The sequence below is a fragment of the Salmo trutta genome, chromosome 31, assembly GCF_901001165.1.
Source record: "Salmo trutta chromosome 31, fSalTru1.1, whole genome shotgun sequence".
NCBI lineage: Eukaryota > Metazoa > Chordata > Actinopteri > Salmoniformes > Salmonidae > Salmo > Salmo trutta.
The window spans coordinates 7258551-7278357 of NC_042987.1; the positions used below are offsets into that span (position 1 = coordinate 7258551).

Sequence of the window (19807 nt, forward strand, 5' to 3'; positions counted from 1 at the left end):
CTGTACCCCTGTAATTACATCTGCAAAGGTGTACATGTGACTATTAAACTCTCTCATCTCTAAAAACGTTCAGCTATTTGGTGAAACAACATAGCAGTGTAATGGACTAATGCTTTCTGCTCTGTTGCTGTGACAATGATGGGCAGCCAGGGACGTGGACAGGCAACCTTGGGCAGCAGGAATGCTTTGTACACAGTCACAGAGGACACATTCTGTCAGTTTAACATAATAACTTTCTGACTCACCCCCACACACACTAACTAAACATCTGCACAGTATAGAACTGAAGACATTGTGTAGGCACTTTACTCATTGTGTTAGGTGTTTGGCTGATAGACAGAGTTTCAGTTTCTGACATCAGAAAATGCACTTTAGGCCTACTCTTTCAAGAGGCGGACATGACAGTTCCATTATAATGTCATGACATATTTCCTAAGCTGTCATGACTCATGACAGTTGACATAAGATGACATATGTTGTAATAACGCATGACTATTCATGACGACATCATTATAAGGATGTAGGCCTTATGACAAAGGGCTCAAGTAAAATGTTTTACCAAAATCCTATATCCTTGTGTACCAGGCTTTTAGTTTCTCTAGTCAGGCCAGGATGATCCTCATACAACAACAATCACCTCTGTTGTTCAGTCTCCTGTGTCCATGATGATGAATGGCTGAGGGGGAAGATTGTATACCATCTCAGCCTTAGCCAAACCCACAGACTTCTCTGGCCAGATCCAGTCTTGCTGAGTTAGCCAAGGCTGAGGCACACTGGCATCCAAACCACACAGAGAGAGAGAGCAGTCCATGGCCCTGTTCAAATACTGTTCAAATTAATCTTTCCTTCTTCCCCTCCTTTGGAGTAATCACTGATCCAACACGAAAGGGAGGTGAAAGCGAGAGAGCTTTGTGCGAGGGAGCTTAGATCATTCATGTTAGAACAGGGATTACCTCAAGAAAGGGAGGAAAGAAAGAAGGATGCATTGCAAAAGTATTGTGACAGGGCACAGGGTATATATTACTCTGGATTATGGGAGAGAGATGGGATAAGACTGACAGCAGAATGACTCATCTGGGTGCATCTCAATAGTCTAAAGTGCATTTTCCTCACCTGGTCTTCTTGTGTCTGTGTGCACTGACAAGTGAAACCCCATTCCTCGCAAATATATCAATGTACGTTGCATTCCCCTAGCCTGTGTTCTCAGACCAGTACAGATGAAGGGAGCAAAAAAGAAGAGGCCACTTTAGACTGTTGTATTTACACATCAACAAATCAGTGCTTCCTTGTACTCATTAGTACCACACAGGTTAAGTGTCTGCAAGCTCTACTATGCTAGGGTACAACAAGATGGCGTAGCAGTGCAGACGTGGTTTGTCGTCCTCTCGTTTGCGTTTTGTATTTTTCGCATTTTTTTGTATATATTTCAATTTATTTTCAATCTCTTTTCCATTTTTAAATTAAATATACCTTCCAGTAACCTGCCTAACCCAATGTGACACGGATCTGCTATTTTTTAGACCTTGGAGCCAGAACCTCCGACAGAAGCTAGCCATCGGGAGCTAACCAGCTAATTAGCTACTAGCTATTTAGTCATTGAGTTGAGTTTATTTTATTTTTACAGGGACAGTGCACATTAATCAACGTTTCAGTAAAAGTGCCGGTTTTAGCCAGCCGGCTAATTTTCAACCGCAGTCCCTGGGCAGGTTATTAAAAACAATTACAATATAGACAATCATAGAACAGTGAGCACACACAGAGTAACATAGGACAAGCAAGACATAGCATACAGACAGAGCAACATAGGACAAGCAAGATGTAGCATACAGACAGAGCAACATAGAACAAAAAGCAACAAGACAAAATCCATAAAAACAAAGTGTTTCCACACCTCACAAGCTACAGACAACATGGAAAGCGGCAATACACAGCTAGGGATTATGTTCACAAATCTGATTGACCTTTAGCCATGTCTTCATGCATTTTGTGAAAGTGTGATATGTGGTGCAGTTATGTGTGTCTGATGGTAGTGTATTCCAGACATGGGACGCTCTCACAGAGAAAGCGGATTTACTAAAGGTGCTTTTCCTTAAGGGAACTATAGTCACCTCTCATGGCAGACCTTGTGGATCTGCTGCCATATGTTTGGGTTTTCTGTTTAACAAAAATACTGAGTGGAGGGGGAGCTAGGCCATTTAGGATCTTGAATATAAAGACATGCGTCGGTGTATTGCACCAGATTTTCCCAACTCAGGAGCTCATGCTTTCTGAGGATGTAACAGTGATGATGGCTATTGGGCTTCCTATCGAGCACTTTGAGAGCCTGTTTGTAGACAGACTGAATAGGTTTTAATGTTGTATAGCAAGCTTGGGTCCAACTAGTCAAGCAGTATGTTAAGTGGGGGAGTATCATCGATTTGAAGTACAGTCTTGCTACCTCTGTGGTCAAACAATTTCGTATAAATCGGAAATTAGCTAGGTTGAATTTGGTTATTTGAATTACCTTTTTCACATGCTTTTTAAAAGAGAGGTTGGAATCAAGTATGATTCAAAGGTACTTAAAATCAGATACCACCTGGAGCTTCTCCCCTGACACATAGACATCTGGCTCAGTAGCATCTGTTGCCCTCTTTGTGAAGAACATGCAAACAGTTTTTTTCACATTGAGATGCAAACACGAGTCACTGAGCCACTTTGTAACCTGGACCATTACAGTAGTGAGTTCTTGTGCAGCTTGTTGTTTGCTCTTTGCATGCACATATATCACTGTATCATCTGCATACATTTGAACTTCAGACCCAGTGCAGACGGAAGGCAGATCATTAATGTACAGGCTGAACAAGAGGGGCCCCAGTATTGACCCTTGGGGCACGCCCACATCATAGCTAAGAGTGGGCGACAGCTCATTGCTCACTCTGACACACTGAGTTCTGCCTTCAAGGTATGATTTCATCCATCTCAATTGTTAGCCACTGTTAGCGGCCTTTACCTTCTGCACAGACACCAGCCGTTTTTCTTATCCTGGATAATACTTGCCAGCCTGCCAGTATCGGACTGTTTTCTCCACTACAACGCCGGATTCCTGCCGTAAACCCTGGACCATTACTCCTGATCATCACAGCTAGCTAGCTGCCACCGAATGACCCACCCCCGAAGCTAGCCCTGAGCCAGGCCCACCTCCCGGCCTACTCTGTGATCACTTGGCTACTCAGCTGATGCCTCCCGGACTCTACCCCCAACACGGCTAGAATCCACTACTCCACCGGATCCTTGCCGTAAGCTCAGGACCTTTGCAATCAGATCATCGCTGCTAGCTAGCTGCTACCGAGTGGCTATAGTGGCTAACGCCCCTGCCCCGAAGCAAGCATCAGTTAGTCACGAGCCAGGCACATCTCCCGGCTAGAAAACGAAATTACTACAACTACAATACCTCTTTCACCATCTGGCCCGGACCCTATGTCGACACGGCGCCTCGCCGTACCACCACGACTGGTCCGCCGACGTAACTCCATCCGCTGTGCCCTCAACCGGCCTTAGCCGGATGTCGGAGCAGACGCTTCTATTTACCCCGGCCTGCTAACTTTAAATGCCGTGTCTCCCGCGTGCTAGCGTAGTAACAACTATCCCACGGCTTCCCTGTTCCATCTATTGCTATTCACTGGACCCTAGGATCACTTGGCTACATAGCTGATGCCTGCTGGACTGTTCATTAATCACGGTATTTTGTTTATTTTTTGGTTTATCTGTCGGTCCCAGCCTCGAACTCAGGCCCTGTGTGTAGTTAACCGACCCTCTCTGCCCATTCATCGCCATTTTACCTTAGCTGATTAGCTGTTGTTAGCTGTTGTTGTCTTACCCGTTGTTGTCTTAGCTAGCTCTCCCAATCAACACCTGTGATTGCTTTATGACTCGCTTTATATCTCTCTCAAATGTCAATATGCCTTGTACACAGTTGTTTAGGATAGTTATCATTGTTTTAGTTTACTGTGGAGCCACTAGTCCCACTCAACACGCCTCAGATACCTCCTTTGTCCCACCTCCCACACATGCGGTGGTCTCACCCAGCATAACTATCCCATCCAGAGATGCAACCTCTCTTATCATCACTCGGTGCCTGGGCTTACCTCCACTGTACCCGCACCCCACCATACCCCTGTCTGTACATTGTGCCCTGAATCTATTCTACCACACCCAGAAATCTGCTCCTTTTATTCTCTGTCCCCAATGCACTAGACGACCAGTTGTGATAGCCTTTAGCCGTACCCTCATCCTACACCTTCTCTGTTCCTCAGGTGATGTGGAGGTTAACCCAGGCCCTGTGTGTCCCCAGGCGCTATCATTTGTTGACTTCTGTAACCGAAAAAGCCTTGGTTTCATGCATGTTAACATCAGAAGACTCCTCCCTAAGTTTGTTTTACTCACTGCTTTAGGACACTCCGCCAACCCTGATGTCCTTGCCATGTCTGAATCCTGGCTTAGGAAGGCCACCAAAAATTCTGAGATTTCCATACCCAACTACAAGATTTTCCGTCAAGATAGAACTGCCAAAGGGGGAGGAGTTGCAATCTACTCCATAGATAGCCTGCAAAGTTCTGTCATACGTTCCAGGTCTATGCCCAAACAGTTCGAGCTTCTAATCTTAAAAATGAATCTCTCCAGAAATAAGTCTCTCACTGTTGCCGCCTGTTAGAGACCCCCCTCAGCTCCCAGCTGTGCCCTGGACACCATATGGGAATTGATTGCCCCCCATCTATATTCAGAGTTAGTTCGTTCTGTTAGGTGACCTAAACTGGGATATGCTTAACGCCCCGGCAGTCCTACAATCTAAGATAGATGCCCTCAATCTGACACAAATTATCAAGGAACCCACCAGGTACAACCCTAAATCCGTAAACATGGGCACCCTCATAGATATTATCCTGACCAACTTGCCCTCCAAATACACATCTGCTGTTTTCAATCAGGATTTCAGCGATCACTGCCTCATTGCCTGCATCCACTATGGGTCCGCGGTCAAACGACCACCCCTCATCACTGTCAAACGTTCCCTAAAACACTTCTGCGAGCAGGCCTTTCTAATCGACCTGGCCCGGGTGTCCTGGAAGGATATTGACTTCATCCCGTCAGTAGAGGATGCCTGGTTGTTCTTTAAAAGTAATTTCCTCAACATCTAAAATAAAAAGCATGCCCCTTTCAAAAAATGTAGAACTAAGAGCAGATATAGTCCTTGGTTCACTCCAGACCTGACTGCCCTCGACCAGCACAAAAATATCCTGTGGCGGACTGCACTAGCATCGAATAGTCTCCGCGATATGCAACTTTTCAGGGAAGTCAGGAACCAATACACAGAGTCAGTCAGGAAAGCAAAGGCTAGCTTTTTCAAACAGAAATTTGCATCCTGTAGCTCTAACTCCAAAAAGTTTTGGGACACTGTAAAGTCCATGGAGAACAAGAGCACCTCCTCCCAGCTGCCCACTGCACTGAGGCTAGGTAACACTGTCACCACCGATAAATCTACGATAATCGAGAATTTCAATAAGTATTTCTCTACGACTGGCCATGCTTTCCTCCAGGCTACCCCAACCCCGGCCAACAGCTCTGCACACCCCGCAGCTACTTGCCTAAGCCTTCCCAGCTTCTCCTTCACCCAAATCCAGATAGCAGATGATCTGAAAGAGCTGCAAAACCTGGACCCATACAAATCAGCTGGGCTAGACAATCTGGACTCTCTCTTTCTAAAATTATCCGCCGCCATTGTTGCAACCACTATTATCAGTCTGTTCAACCTCTCTTTCGTATCATCCGAGATCCCTAAAGATTGGAAAGCTACCGGGGTCATCCCCCTCTTCAAAGGGGGAGACACTCTTGACCCAAACTGTTACAGACCTATATCCATCCTGCCCTGCCTTTCTAAAGTCTTCGAAAGCCAAGTTAATTAACAGATCACTGACCATTTCGAATCCCACCGTACCTTCTCCACTGTTCAATCCGGTTTTCGAGCTGGTCACGGGTGAACCTCAGCCACGCTCAAGGTACTAAACGATATCATGTCCGCCATCGATAAAAGACAGTACTGTGCAGCCATCTTCATCGACCTGACCAAGGCTTTCAACTCTGTCAATCACCGCATTCTTATCGGCAGACTCAACAGCCTTGGTTTCTCAAATGACTGCCTCGCCTGGTTCACCAACTACTTCTCAGACAGAGTTCAGTGTGTCAAATCGGAGGGCCTGTTGTCCGGACCTCTGGCAGTCTCTATGGGGGTACCAAAGGGTTCAATTCTCGGGCCGACTATTTTCTCTGTATATATCAACGATGTCGCTCTTCCTGCGGGTGATTCCCTGATCCACCTCTACGCAGACAACACTATTCTGTTTACATCTGGCCCCTCTTTGGACACTGTGATAACTAACCTCCAAACGAGCTTCAATGCCATGCAACACTCCTTCCGTGGCCTCCAACTGCTCTTAAACGCATGTAAAACCAAATTCATGCTTTTCAACCGTCGCTGCCCACACCCGCCCGCCCAACTAGCATCCCTACTCTGGACGGTTCTGACTTAGAATATGTGGACAACTACAAATACCTAGGTGTCTGGCTAGACTGTAAACTCTCCTTCCAGACTCATATTAAACATCTCCAATCCAAAATTAAATCTAGAATCGGCTTCCTATTTCGAAAACAAAGAATCCTTCACTCACGCCGCCAAACATACCCTCATAAAATTGACTTTGACGATGTCATTTACAAAATAGCTTCCAATACTCTTCTCAGAAAGACTGCATCCAGTTATCACAGTGCCATCTGTTTTGTCACCAAAGCCCCTTCTACCACCCACCACTGCGACCTGTATGCTCTAGTTGGCTGACCCTCGCTACATATTCGTCACCAGACCCACTGACTCCAGGTCATCTATAAGTCTATGCTAGGTAAAGCTCCGCCTGATCTCAGCTCACTGGTCACGATAACAACACCCACCCGTAGCACGCGCTCCAGCAGGTATATCTCACTAGTCATCCCCAAAGCCAACACCTCCTTTGGCCACCTTTCCTTCCAGTTCTCTGCTGCCAATGACTGGAACGAATTGCAAAAATCGCTGAAGCTGGAGACGTATATTTCCCTCCCTAACTTTAAACATCAGCTATCTGAGCAGCTAACTGATCGTTGCAGCTGTACATAACCCATCTGTAAATAGCCCACCCAATCTACCTACCTCATCCCCATATTGTTTTTATTTACTTTTCTGCTCTTTTGCACACCAGTATTTCTACTTGCACATCACCATCTGCTCATCTATCACTCCAGTGTTAATTTGCTAAATTGTAATTACTTCACTACTATGGCCTATATATTGCCTTACCTCCTCACGCCATTTGCACACACTGTATATAGACTTTTTTTTCTATTGTGTTATTGACTGTACGTTTGTTTATTCCATGTCTAACTCTGTGTTGTTGTTTGTGTCACACTGCTTTGCTTTATTTTGGCCAGGTCGCGGTTGTAAATGAGAACTTGTTCTCAACTAGCTTACCTGGTTAAATAAAGGTGAAATAAAACAATTTAAAAAACAACTAGCTATCTTCAAGTTAGCTAGTTGAAGTTAACTCTTCTGAAGTTCCTCATCTAGGACAGAAGATGATTGATAAAGTGCCCTAGGGGAGTGGTTAAAGAAATGATTCACAAAGTCTATTCAAAGGCTTGTGTGTCGCTAAGTGGAGACAAATTATTTTTGTCAATTTTAAATCAATGGTCCGGTGATTTCTGACTGAAGAGTTGCAACACTAAAAGTGAGGTTGATTAAGAAGTCTGACGCACACACATGCCACTGCGGAACTAAGAAAGGTACTCAGAGCTCTAATAGAGGATAGGTTGTCAGAGAAGCCCTCTGAAACACTCAATCATTTGCTTTGTACAGTTAATCCATGAAAGTCTGTCCAACCCAGTCACTTTAACTATACATTCATGTACATACTACCTCAATTGGGCTGACCAACCAGTGCTCCCGCACATTGGCTAACCGGGCTATCTGCATTGTGTCCCGCCGCCCACCAACCCCTCTTTTACGCTACTGCTACTCTCTGTTCATCATATATGCATAGTCACTTTAACCATATCTACATGTACATACTACCTCAATCAGCCTGATTAACCGGTGTCTGTATGTAGCCTCCCTACTTTTATAGCCTCGCTAATGTATATAGCCTGTCTTTTTACTGTTGTTTTATTTCTTTACTTACCTACTGTTCACCTAATAGCTTTTTATGAACGGTCTGCTGTGACATTGACTGTGTCTGACATCTAGTGGTAAAAACTAGAACTTACAGTATCTGTCGAGGAGTTTCTTGAGCTGGGCAACTTTGATCAGATGTAGTGGTTTATCCGGCCTCCTTAGCAGCTAACAGTACAGAGTATTTTTCTTATGTCATTTAATTGACAAGGCAGGTATTTGTTAGATCCATCACAGGACTTGGACTGGACAGTGGTTTATGATCCTCCACCCTCCACATGATTAGACTCTATCTCCTGCCATGTTTGGCCACTGGAGGAGGCCAGGGAAAATGGAGAGATGTGGAAACTTATGATCCCTATTACATAATCTTTGTTACTGTAATGTAACATTTATTTTACTTGGTTTAGCCTCCTTGACATTTTGACAGATACCTGACGGGGGTGAAAATTGTACGTATGGTTTAGCATGGTTTTAATTAATAAGCTCAATGATAAAATGAATAGTAACACTGTATGCATATTATCTGTTCTAAAATACTGTGATGGGAGACAAAGTTCTGAGTTAAATAAAACACAATAAATCATTGCTGCCAGCCAACAGTGGTGTAAGTACTTAAGTAGTTTTCTGGGGTATCTGTACTTTACTTGACTATTTATATTTTTGACAACTTTTACTTTTACTTCACTACATTCCTTAAGAAAATAATGTACTTTTTACTGCATACATTTTCCCTGACACCCAAAAGTACTTATTACATTTTGAATGCTTAGCAGGACAGGAAAATGGTCTTATTCACACACTTATCAAGAGAACACCCTTGGTCATTCCACTGATCTGGCGGACTTCTGCCGGATATTTTAGCAATTACATTTACTTTTGATACTTAACTATATTTAAAACCAAAGACTTTTAGACTTTTACTCAAGTAGTATTTTACTGATTGACTTTCATTTTTACTTGAGTCATTTTCTATTAAGGTATCTTTACTTTTACTCAAGTATGAAAATTGTATACGTTTTCCACCATTTGAGTGAGATATTTAGAAGCCTCCTTTTGGACATGACTGATCACATCCATTGAGATTCAGAGGTCCTGTGTCAATTAGCTAGCTGTCTTTTCTGAGTTTGCTCTGTAGCTCTAGTTGATTATGTACAGTACGGACACAGCAGTCTGGGATTGAGAGAGGCGGAGAGAAAGATAACGAATATTGGGAAATACAATCCACAAAATGTATTGCATGGTGGGAAATGTAGGTTAGTTCAACCTACGTAGCCTATTGGCCGCCAAGTTTACTACCAGATAGGCAAAATAGATACACACTGAATCTTTAGAGGCTTGCCAAAGCCTCACTGTAGATTTATGCTAAATTAAAACATGTCCGCTCCTTTGTGAGATACAGCACCCAATCACTTTCCATGGCTTTATGGTGAGTGACGTAATGGACACCAACTCCCAGCGTCCTTTGAGAAGTACACAGATTTAATGAACAGTTCGTTTAGGCATAGACCTATCTTGGTAGTTGTAGTTCCCGTAGTAAGACTATTTCCTTGTAGCTTTCATGAGGTGGATTCTGCTCAGCAGAGGGAAGTAGATATGAAAATAGTGCCCAGGTAACTCTGTCTAAATATTCATTCTACTTTAATAATCGTTTTACTACACTAGAGTATAGGCCTACTGTAATTCAAGCCCTCCAGTGCGTCAATTTCGCCTGTTGCGTGCGCTATTGTAATGCAAATGTGAATACCGCACTGGTCGTTTGACTGTAGACCAGTGGTCAGTTTTATGTCACAAAACAACCTCACTGTAGCCTATACATGATTACATGACGTTGATTGTTACATCGACGTTGATGTCTCAAATAGGCACGCGCGCCTTTGAAAAACAATTATTGTCAACATCTGAACAAAAATGACGAATGTGAAAGGCTACACCTCTGCTTACAGGATGGCTTCAACTTGATTATGTCTGTCGTCAGGAATATCTCTGGTCTAGTCCAGAACAATCTAATTGCTACAATTTTACGAAACTTGGTCGCAGCGAAATGACACTAGAGACGCGACATGATTGTATAGGGAATTGCACTGGCAGAAGTTGAAAGAGGTTATGCAGCGAGAGGGAGGGCGACATTGTTGTTTGTTGACATCCGGTATGGCTACAATGTAAAAACGCCTGTGGTCTACTCGCGGGAAACTACTAGGCTACATGGGTAAAATAACCAATCCTGTTGGACTACTTGTAGACTACATTGGTGTGTGTGGGTTTGTTGGTTGTGGGGGATAGCATAGTTTATTTAACCATAATTATGCGATATGATAACACTGTAATTTAGGCGATATTGTTATGAGTGTCCAGAATCCCCAGGTAAATATGTGTGCCTTGTTCCTTTGTAACTTGAATATAGGTCTTTCCGCTCCTCAAGACACTGTCCATGTGTTATCCATATAACCTAGTAAAATATAAACTCATAATCCAACACGCAATGCCATTGTATCAAGTTACTTTCTCAAGATTGAGATTATTAAATGTTTTTGTGTTGTAAAATACACTCTTTGCCCTCTACCCACAGGATTGTGTGAATTTATGGAAATATGTCCAAGAAAAGGGGCAGGTAGGTTGAATCACCTGTTCTTGGTTATTTCACTGATATTCTAGTACTGTTTTGTGTGTTTCCTGGTTTGCTTGAACCTGAACTTGCCCACTGGGCATAAGATGGTTGAATTAACGTTGTTTCCACGTCTTTTCAACAAAATTACGTTGAACCAATGTGGAATAGACTGTGAATTGACGTCTGTGCCCAGTGGGTTGAACTTATTTTACACATTTACATTTGTCATTTAGCCTTTAGCAGATGCTCTTATCCATAGCGACTTACAGTTAGTGTAAAGATAGCTAAGTGAGGCAACCACATATCACAATCATAGTAAGTTTTACCTCAATATAGTTATCAGCAAAGTGCTAGTATGAAAAAAGTAATGGCACTAGCCAACAAAAGACAGGGCAACAACTGATTAAGACAAAAACTGATACTTAGCTACTCCTGGAGAGAGCAGAAGTCCTCTAGCTACAGATTCCATTTTTTTTATTTATTAGGATCCCCATTAGCCAACGCCAATGGCGACAGCTAGTCTTACTGGGGTCTGACACATAACGAAAAAGTCATTACAGACATAGATGAAGAGCCTATATTCTTCTATCCCTTCCCCTCAGAAAGCGTAGCAGCGGTGAGCTAAGTGAGAGTTCAGGTTCGTCTCTGTCATCGACCCCGGACCCTAACAACCTGCTGGGCCTGCGGATTGAGCACAACTGGAGGGAGAAGGGCAACCTGACCAAGTGGAAAGGCACAGTGCTGGAGCGCCTCACCGTCAACACCTCCCTCTACATGGTCAAATACGACGGATTTGACTGCGTCTATGGCATTGAACTGTTCAAGGATGAGCGAGTGGCCAACCTCCAGGTTTTAACAGAGAAAGTCGGTGGGTTGGCTTGCTATTTGAGTATGTTGAAACTTTTATTTAACCAGGTTGATCATGAGTAGGGCTATGGCGGTCACGAAATTTAGTCAGTCAGTGATTGTCAAGCAAATAACTGCCGGTCTCACGGTAATTGACCGTTAATGAACATAAACACATTTAGCCTCTCCTGGATTCCACACGTAGTCTACAAGCCACTGATGCAGAACTTTGAAACATCTATATTATAGAAAGTCTAATAAATCCCTGTAATATAGCCTACACCTTCACACTAAATCCATGATTTATTTTAGAAAGGTCTAAAGAAACATGGTATGAAGAAAATGTAGTCTATTTCAGAGGAACAGAACAGCATACTCTTGAGTTGTCCTTATGTTAGGTCCTGATCTGGCAAAAAACTTTAATGTATACAGAAAATGGCTATTTAGGAAAAAAGTATCTAATGAAAACCTTTCAAGTATACAACTTATCGTGTTGCATCTTCCAAGCTTTGGCGATACAATTTTTCGTAAATTTCCATTTTTTAAATATTTTTTTAAAATCCAGAATAGTTCCTGTTTTCTTTGCGACATTTTAGCAAACAGTATAGCTCTAAAATCATCATATAAAGTGCAAAACAATAAAATGTGCACTTCATTCTCAACCTCCTAAATCCCAGATAGTACATAGTCACTCTTCTTCATCAATGGCATTGAACCTACGCACTTCAAATTGCCAGAGGCAGTATCCTGGTTCTCAACTGGGCAAACAAGGACCTTTTTGTTTTTGGTTAGGTGAGAGGTGACATAAGGTCATAGATTGTAGCTGTTTTTGATCTGGTTGTAAGTTCAGAGTTTTGGTTTAGCCATATGTCAGTTGACCATTTTTCATTGTAGCTAAGGGTTAACTTGCGTTTGATCATATTGCATCCTAACTTGTTTCTAAATAAGTGTTGCAGATGGCATCGAGTTCCATTGTCCAAGGGTAGTTGTGTGTTTTATCCCAGTTGAAATCAATTTTTGTTATTCTGTCCACTGGAATATTGATAAGGCGGTTCCATAACCTAATAATTTCACCCCTCTGTCTTATTTCACAGAGTTCCCAACCCATGTCTCCTTGAATAGCAAGGCTTGGAGCAAACTTACGCACTCCCAGAAAACATTGTATGGCTCTATTCTGAATAGAGTCAGCTGTTTTGGATTCTATAAAACCCCTGATTCCAGCAGCATAGTTCAGTATAGGACACACATGAACTAAAGAGCTGTGAATATGTACAATAGCCCAGGTCTTTACAGACTTTCAGTGTACTTACGACAGACCCCAACATGCTATCCTCTTTAAAGGTCATACATTCATCAAAAGGAAACCAATGTATTTATATGAGCTAGTGTATTTTAGGGGCATTGCTTCAAATGAGAATTCATGAAAACTTCTTACTGTATTTTTTTTAAAGTGCACTATCTGGGTTTTATCTTGGTTAATCATTCATCTCCATTTGGTACACCAGAGATTGACTGTGTTCTGCATGCATTGCAAATCGAACTCGCTTTCTGCAATGAGGACAATATAATCCGGGTACAATAGTAAAAGACAAAATAGAGTCTGCAGTAACCTAGTAGACTTTAGGACTTCATTTGGCAACTCTGCTATTCCTATTGCTTTTCTTATTTTACTTTCTCAACAGCCTTCCTAACTTCCTCCAAAGTCAATTCAGGAGAACGTTTGAGGTGTATCCAGCCCTATTCATCTCATTTTCTAATACAATTGTTAAGTTACATGTATAATTTATGATTAATCATCAAGCACAGATGGTATATTATTGCCTGAAAATAGGTTAACAAAATCATTCTCCCAGTTATCTAATACACAATTCTTCTTATGTTCTAGTTGATCATTTTCCAGTATGATTTCCATTGGAATTCATACTGGAACTCTTTTCGGACCAAGTTTATTGATTTAATTCCAAAATTGCTGAGGGTTGTTACTTTGCAGTTGCTCAAGATGCAGTGCTTGCCCCTTCTGAATTGCCTCTTATAGAACTTAGCTTGTTGTCAAAGATATGTTGACGCTGTTTAAACTCTTCCCTTAAACCTCTTCTCATTGATTGGTCGTTACATTTTATAAAACATATTTTCTGCAACACTCATTACAAATCATAAATGACTTAACTCTTTATTCCAATACGGTTTACCAATTTGTTGAGGTCTCTTAGGCTTGGATGATACTGATTTGAACAGGTAAACACTTTTCCATTGCATCATGTAGTACATCACAGAACTTGTGTTTTCTGGTAAGCTTCCAGGTTATCAATAAGGTCCATAAGAACAGTACAGCACATGTCAGATAAAATAAAATGGTCAGGTAGGTTTCTAGGCCTTCTTTTGGACTGATTTGCACTTGACTTCGATAAGCCTACATCACCTTCCTCCCCAGTATAGTTTCCCACCATGAATTTCAGAAACAACAATGAAGGATCAGGCAGTCTACTACAGTCTCCAATCAGGCCAATACACTCAGGACCTTTACTTTCCACAAGCTCAGTTGAGGTAATCACATTCAACTCCACACATTTATTCAGATGGTCATGAGGTGTTATAATGTAGTCGACGACTGCTTTTTACTTTGTTGACAAAATGATCATTTTGTGGTGATAATCTACCATCCAGAATGCAGCATTTGGAATCCTTTTGATAACTCATGCCTATTTAAACCTGTGTCTAAAGCAACTTTAGGTGCAATAACATCAATGTCAATTATACAATTTTTCTGATCAGAGATACGACTGTTCAGGTCACCGAATATATATATATACAGTACCTTCAGAAAGTATTCATACCCCTTGACTTATTCCACATTTTGTGTTACATGCTGAATTCAAAATGTATTAAATATATATATTTTTCTCACCCATCTACCTCACAATGACAACATGAAAACATGTTTTAAAACATTTTGCAAATGTACTGAAAATGAAATATCTAATTTACATAAGTATTCACACCCCTGAGTCAATACATGTTAGAATCACCTTTAGCAGCGATTACAGTTGAGTCTTTCTGGGTACGTCTCTAAGAGCTTTGCACACCTGGATTGTACAATATTTGCCCATTTTTTATTTTTTGAAAATTCTTCAAGATCAGTCAAGTTGGTTGTTGGTCATTGCCAGACAGCCACTTTTAAGTCTTTCCATAGATTTTCAAGCTGATTTAAGTCAAAACTGTAACTCGGCCACTAATGACCATTCAATGTCGTCTTAGTAAGCACCTCCGGTATAAATTTGGCCTTGTGTTTTAGGTTATTGTCCTGCTGAAAGGTGAATTTGTCTCCTAGTGGTCTGTTGGAAAGCAGACTGAACCAGGTTTTCCTCTAAGATTTTGCCTGTGCTTAGCTCTATTGTTTCTTTTTTTATCCTAAGAAAAACTCCCTAGTCCTTGCCAATGACAAGCACATCCATAACATGATGCAGCCACCACCATGCTTGAATATATGAAGAGGGTATTGTGTGTAGGCTTGTGGCACAAAATCCCAATTTAATCCATTTTAAATGCAGGCTGTAACACAAGAAAATTTGGAAAAAGTCAAGGGGTGTGAATACTTTCAGCGTCCAGAGAATACACCTGCTCCAACAAGTGGAGAGTTCCCCTTGTAGAACCCTCTGGTGGTAAATAACAAGACAAAATAACATAATGTTTTTTTTATTTAACTAGACACACGGTGTTCAAATCTTACACCAATTATTCCATCCATTGACTTGTCCACAATGTTCACTCTATATTGTTCAATTTGTTCCTAAAAAAAAAGTCAGATGCCACCTGAAGCTTTAGGGGCTCTTGCTCTTATTGAACGTTTTGGTTGTGTCCAAACCAAGAATAACCATCCAAGTCAATAGTGGAGTCGCCAGACAAATGAGTTTCATTCAGATAAATAGTCAGGGTTTAGGGCCTGCAGTAGTAATGTTCTAAGTGTAGAATTTGAGGTCGTCCATCCATTAACGTTCCAGTGAATTAAATACAATTGTTAAGCATTTACGGACTGGGCAGATGGTTCTCAGCCTTCCTGGACATGATCTGTGAGTCCCGGCATCTGTGGTCGCCCTCGGCATCAGGAGAACTGCTTCATCATACTCCCATTCCCCGAAATGTAGAAATCTCTGTTTTGAAGTTGAGTTCGATGATTCCATCTGTGTGGGCTGATGATGCTGTAGCCGGAGGACATCCACTTTATCTTTAATGCGACCTTCACGACTCCTGGTCCCCGTTCTCTTGCTGTCATTCTTTCGGTGGCCACCAACTCTGGCACCGGTGACAGCTCCCCTCCTTTTCTGCCGTATCTTTGTTGTCCTTGTAAGGTTACTATTATAGATACGTCTGGGTCGAACTGTTTAGTTGGGTTCTTATTGTGTTACAGTTTTGTCCTCGATACTGCCCATTCTTGAACTCAGGAGAGCTATATCCAGGTCAATATCTTCACAGATTTATTTGTCTTTCTGCTCCAAATCGGTTTTCATGAGATTTTGATTTTCTATGACCAGCTTCTCCATGTTGTCACGAAGGCTGTCGACCTTGCTGTTTATTTGCTTTTCAAGAGTAGTTTGCATTGTGACCATTTTCGCATTGAGCATCTTCAATTATTCCATTATACCGTCAGTCTCGTTTTTGTCAAAGCGAATCTCCATCCGGGTTATTTTCTGCCTTTAACGGTAGCGTAGCAGACTTCTCCCATATGGTTAAGATAGCCGGCTGAGTAATTAATGTAACTTTAGGAAGTTTAAAACAACGTATTTACATTTTGTTTTCAAAGTTGTCTCAGTTTGCTAAACGCTGTTCACCAATCGGAAGTCCAGTCAGTCTATCTACAAAATACACGAGCTACTGTGTGTGCAGGTCTTTGCTCCAGGCCAGCATGTACATAACAGATGAATCATATCAAGGCCTTAATGATTAGCATAATTGTATAGAAAAGCCTGTATACCCTTATCTCCCTTTACTCTCCTTATCCCCAAGTTAACGACCTACCATTGCCTTATCATGTGTAATTTCCCCTCATTGATAATTGTATTCTTCTTCCGTACAGCAAACCACAACTCCGTGCAATATAATTGTACTCAATCCCATTATGAACCCTAGCACCTCGCTTCTACTGAATATGTGTCAATGTGGAAGGATTGTGTAGGATTGGACCTATACAGCTATCCATGCCATTCAGATCTACACAAGTGCTTAGGAGTGGTTTTGAAATTGAGTATTTGTGTTTTCCCCTCTTGTCACCCCCCAAAGTACACAAAGAAAGCAATGCTATTCCCTCTACCTTTCCCAACTTGGGGAACTATTTTAGTTGCCTGGTGGAACCTACCGGTTCTTGCGAAAGCTCACATTCTGTTTCGTTTTAAACCAAAAGTGAGCACATCATTCAGTCTGCTTAACCACGTTGCTATTTGAGTTATTTTCAACACTATAAAACCTGTGGTTTACCCCCATAGTAAACAACAAGATCAAGGTTCCCCATGATGCGCCAGAGCTGGTGGGCAAGGCTGTGGAGCACCTGTTTGAGAAGGAGGACGGTGAAAAGAACGAGTGGCGGGGCATGGTGCTGTCTCGCGCCCCCATCATGACCAACTGGTACTACATCACCTATGAGAAGGACCCTGTGCTCTACATGTACCAGCTGTGGGACGACTATAAGGACGGAGACCTCCGCATCCTCCCTGAAGCAGGTAAAATCTTTTATTTGTTTTGGGGTGTTTGTTTTGTTTTCTTTGGCTGGAATCAGCTAATTCCCTAATCCTGTAAAAAGAGGGAAGGGCAATACAGAGAGATAATCGGTCCACTGATAAATCTGGACTATACAAATGAAAGATTAAACATTCTCAGACACTGCCAGAGATAATTATCATTCCCTCTCAAATAGCCTATTATGATAATCTCAGGAATTATGCAATGTTAGTGCTGACCAGAGGGAAACCTCATTTAACATAGTAATGGGGATGGTGGTCCTTTTGATTGTCAAGGGTACACTCATATTGGTATAGCTCTACAGTATCTTATCTTCTTAAGAAAGCATAGTACTGGAGTTTACTGCGTACAGCACTGAAGTTGGAATAGGGACATAGGAAGGGAGTGATGTCGAGAGTACTATGACCACCTGTGGTGAAGTAATTGTTGTCAAGCTAAATGGAAGGCAGGTGACTGAAAGCATATGAGAAAATAGGAGGTCATGTAAATCTTGTGAGGATACTGGGTGAAATAGACTTGAGTTTTTAATAGGCTGCAGTCTATTGAGCATGAGAACTGGAACACACATACCCTATGCTCATTCCCTGTTCAGGTTGTTATTGTAAAAGAGAGTGTGTTCTCAATTACGTACCTGGTTAAGTAAAGGCAAATAAATAGCTTAGCTTCTGAGCAGGCTACCTGAATGAGGATGAAGTATTTGTTTTGGTATGTGACGTAAAAGGGCAGATGACAGCATATGCAAATTCTCTTTTTTCATTCTCTCTGTTCTTTCTTCCTCATATTTTCTCATTTCCCAGAGAACAAACACCTACTGCCTGCAGACAGGAAGCCAGGCGAGGAGACAGAGAGCCTTGTGGGTAAGCAGGTGGAGTACGTCACGGATAAGGGCGTGAAAAGGACGGGGCTGGTTATCTACCAGGTTCCAGCCAAACCCTCCGTCTACTACATCAAATACGACGATGACTTCCACATCCACGTCTACGACCTGGTCAAAACCACCTAGAATACAACTCTACCCGGTCAAAGCCCCCTAGAAAGGACTCGCCCCCCCTGCCTCTGACTCTCACACCTGTACACTCATCTTAGGTTGAGGCCTATTTCAACTCAGTCAATTCAGGAAGTGAGTTGAAATTCAGCATTCACCAAAGTCGAAATATTGGGAAACTTTTAATTCATTATTGGAGTGTCAATCCATTTCCTGAATTGACTGGATTAAAATGGAACTCTCTGCAACCATGACACTACCCTGTCATTATTGTGGGAATGTTCCCTGCCCTGTGTCTCGTCCAACGTCAGACGTTTGCTAAAAGTGTCGACTCTGTGACTCATAGTGACTAGTGTTTTGTAAACAGTGCAAAGCTTGCATGTATTTCCTTTGCTTTTAAGAAACAAGTGATTAAGCAGTTATGTTTTATTTTGTTTGGCTAAGAAGTACTAATTATAAATCGCTCTGGATAAGAGCGTCTGCTAAATGACTAAAATATAAATGTAAGGAAGTAGATATTATCAATGAAAATGACCTATGTTGATGTTCAAATGTGTTGCTAGAATAAGTGCAATAAAAAAGTGATTTAATAGAAATTATAGACAACTGCCAAGATTTGACTGCACATGTCTCAGAATAGCCAAACACCAGCCGAGGTCAAATTATTAGACCTACTAGTTTCATGAGTACAGAGAAGTCATGTTTACTACCCTTAGTCATGGTTGAATAATCAAATATTTCTGTCACGTTGTTAGAACGCCGTGAACGTAACTGTACTTACTTTTGTAAATACCTGTATTGTGAGGCATTCTTGAAAATACTGCAAAGATGCTTTGGTATGATTTGCTGTTAAATAATGCATGATTTAGAGGTTGCAGCAATTGTTGGTTCATTATTGTTTGTTTCATTATGGTGGGTAACCACCCCAGTTGGTAAAGCAGCACAATATATACAAAAAGACAGAAGGACAAATGGTTTCTCCATCATTTAATCCTCCCCCCTCCAACATTTTAAATAAACATTTAAAATCAAATCAAAGTTTATTAGTACAGAGATTAGCAGATGTTAAAGCAGGTGCTGCGACAAAATAAAATAAACAAGAAATTAAGAAACGAGCAATGTCAGAGTCTGGAATATTAATACAGGGTGTGTATAGACAATATCTACAATATACGGTGTAAGTAGTTGTATAGGATGAGCTATGTCAAGAATACACTATCCCACTAGGCACAAATGTCAATTCAAAGTCTTCCACATTGGTTCAATGTAATTTCATTGAAATAATGTAGAAACAACACCTAAAGTGGACATTGCTCTTGGCTGCACGGAGTCGCATTAAGAGTAGTCCCATGCAGCCTTGTTTACAAGTTTGAACACTGGAAGATGAGATTTAATTTACACCTTGATTAGG

At 41.7% G+C, this 19807-nt stretch overlaps 1 protein-coding gene across 5 annotated transcripts; it reads left to right on the plus strand.

Annotated features, from left to right (window-relative positions):
* Nucleotides 1–9733: 9733 nt before the first annotated feature.
* Nucleotides 9734–19368, plus strand: LOC115169407 (spindlin-1). Of its 5 annotated transcripts, none has more exons than XM_029724982.1 (5): nt 9734–9840; nt 10797–10838; nt 11438–11724; nt 17159–17392; nt 18209–19368. In XM_029724982.1, exons 2-5 carry the CDS (start codon nt 10819–10821, stop codon nt 18412–18414), a joined length of 747 nt encoding a protein of 248 aa, XP_029580842.1. In that variant the 5' UTR covers nt 9734–9840; nt 10797–10818; the 3' UTR covers nt 18415–19368. The 5 variants fall into 5 exon arrangements, with proteins under 5 accessions (XP_029580842.1, XP_029580847.1, XP_029580844.1 ...); XM_029724987.1 differs by having other exon boundaries at nt 11438–11703; XM_029724984.1 differs by lacking the exon at nt 9734–9840 and adding an exon at nt 10339–10436.
* Nucleotides 19369–19807: the final 439 nt, after the last annotated feature.

What these genes read in the sequence shown, in the direction of transcription:
- LOC115169407 (XM_029724982.1), top strand. Translation starts at nt 10,819, where the DNA reads ATGTCCAAGAAAAGGGGCAG. An exon ending in TGGGTTGGCTTGCTATTTGA is followed by an intron (nt 11,725 to 17,158) that starts GTATGTTGAAAC and finishes TTACCCCCATAG; the next exon opens with TAAACAACAAGATCAAGGTT. An exon ending in CCGCATCCTCCCTGAAGCAG is followed by an intron (nt 17,393 to 18,208) that starts GTAAAATCTTTT and finishes CTCATTTCCCAG; the next exon opens with AGAACAAACACCTACTGCCT.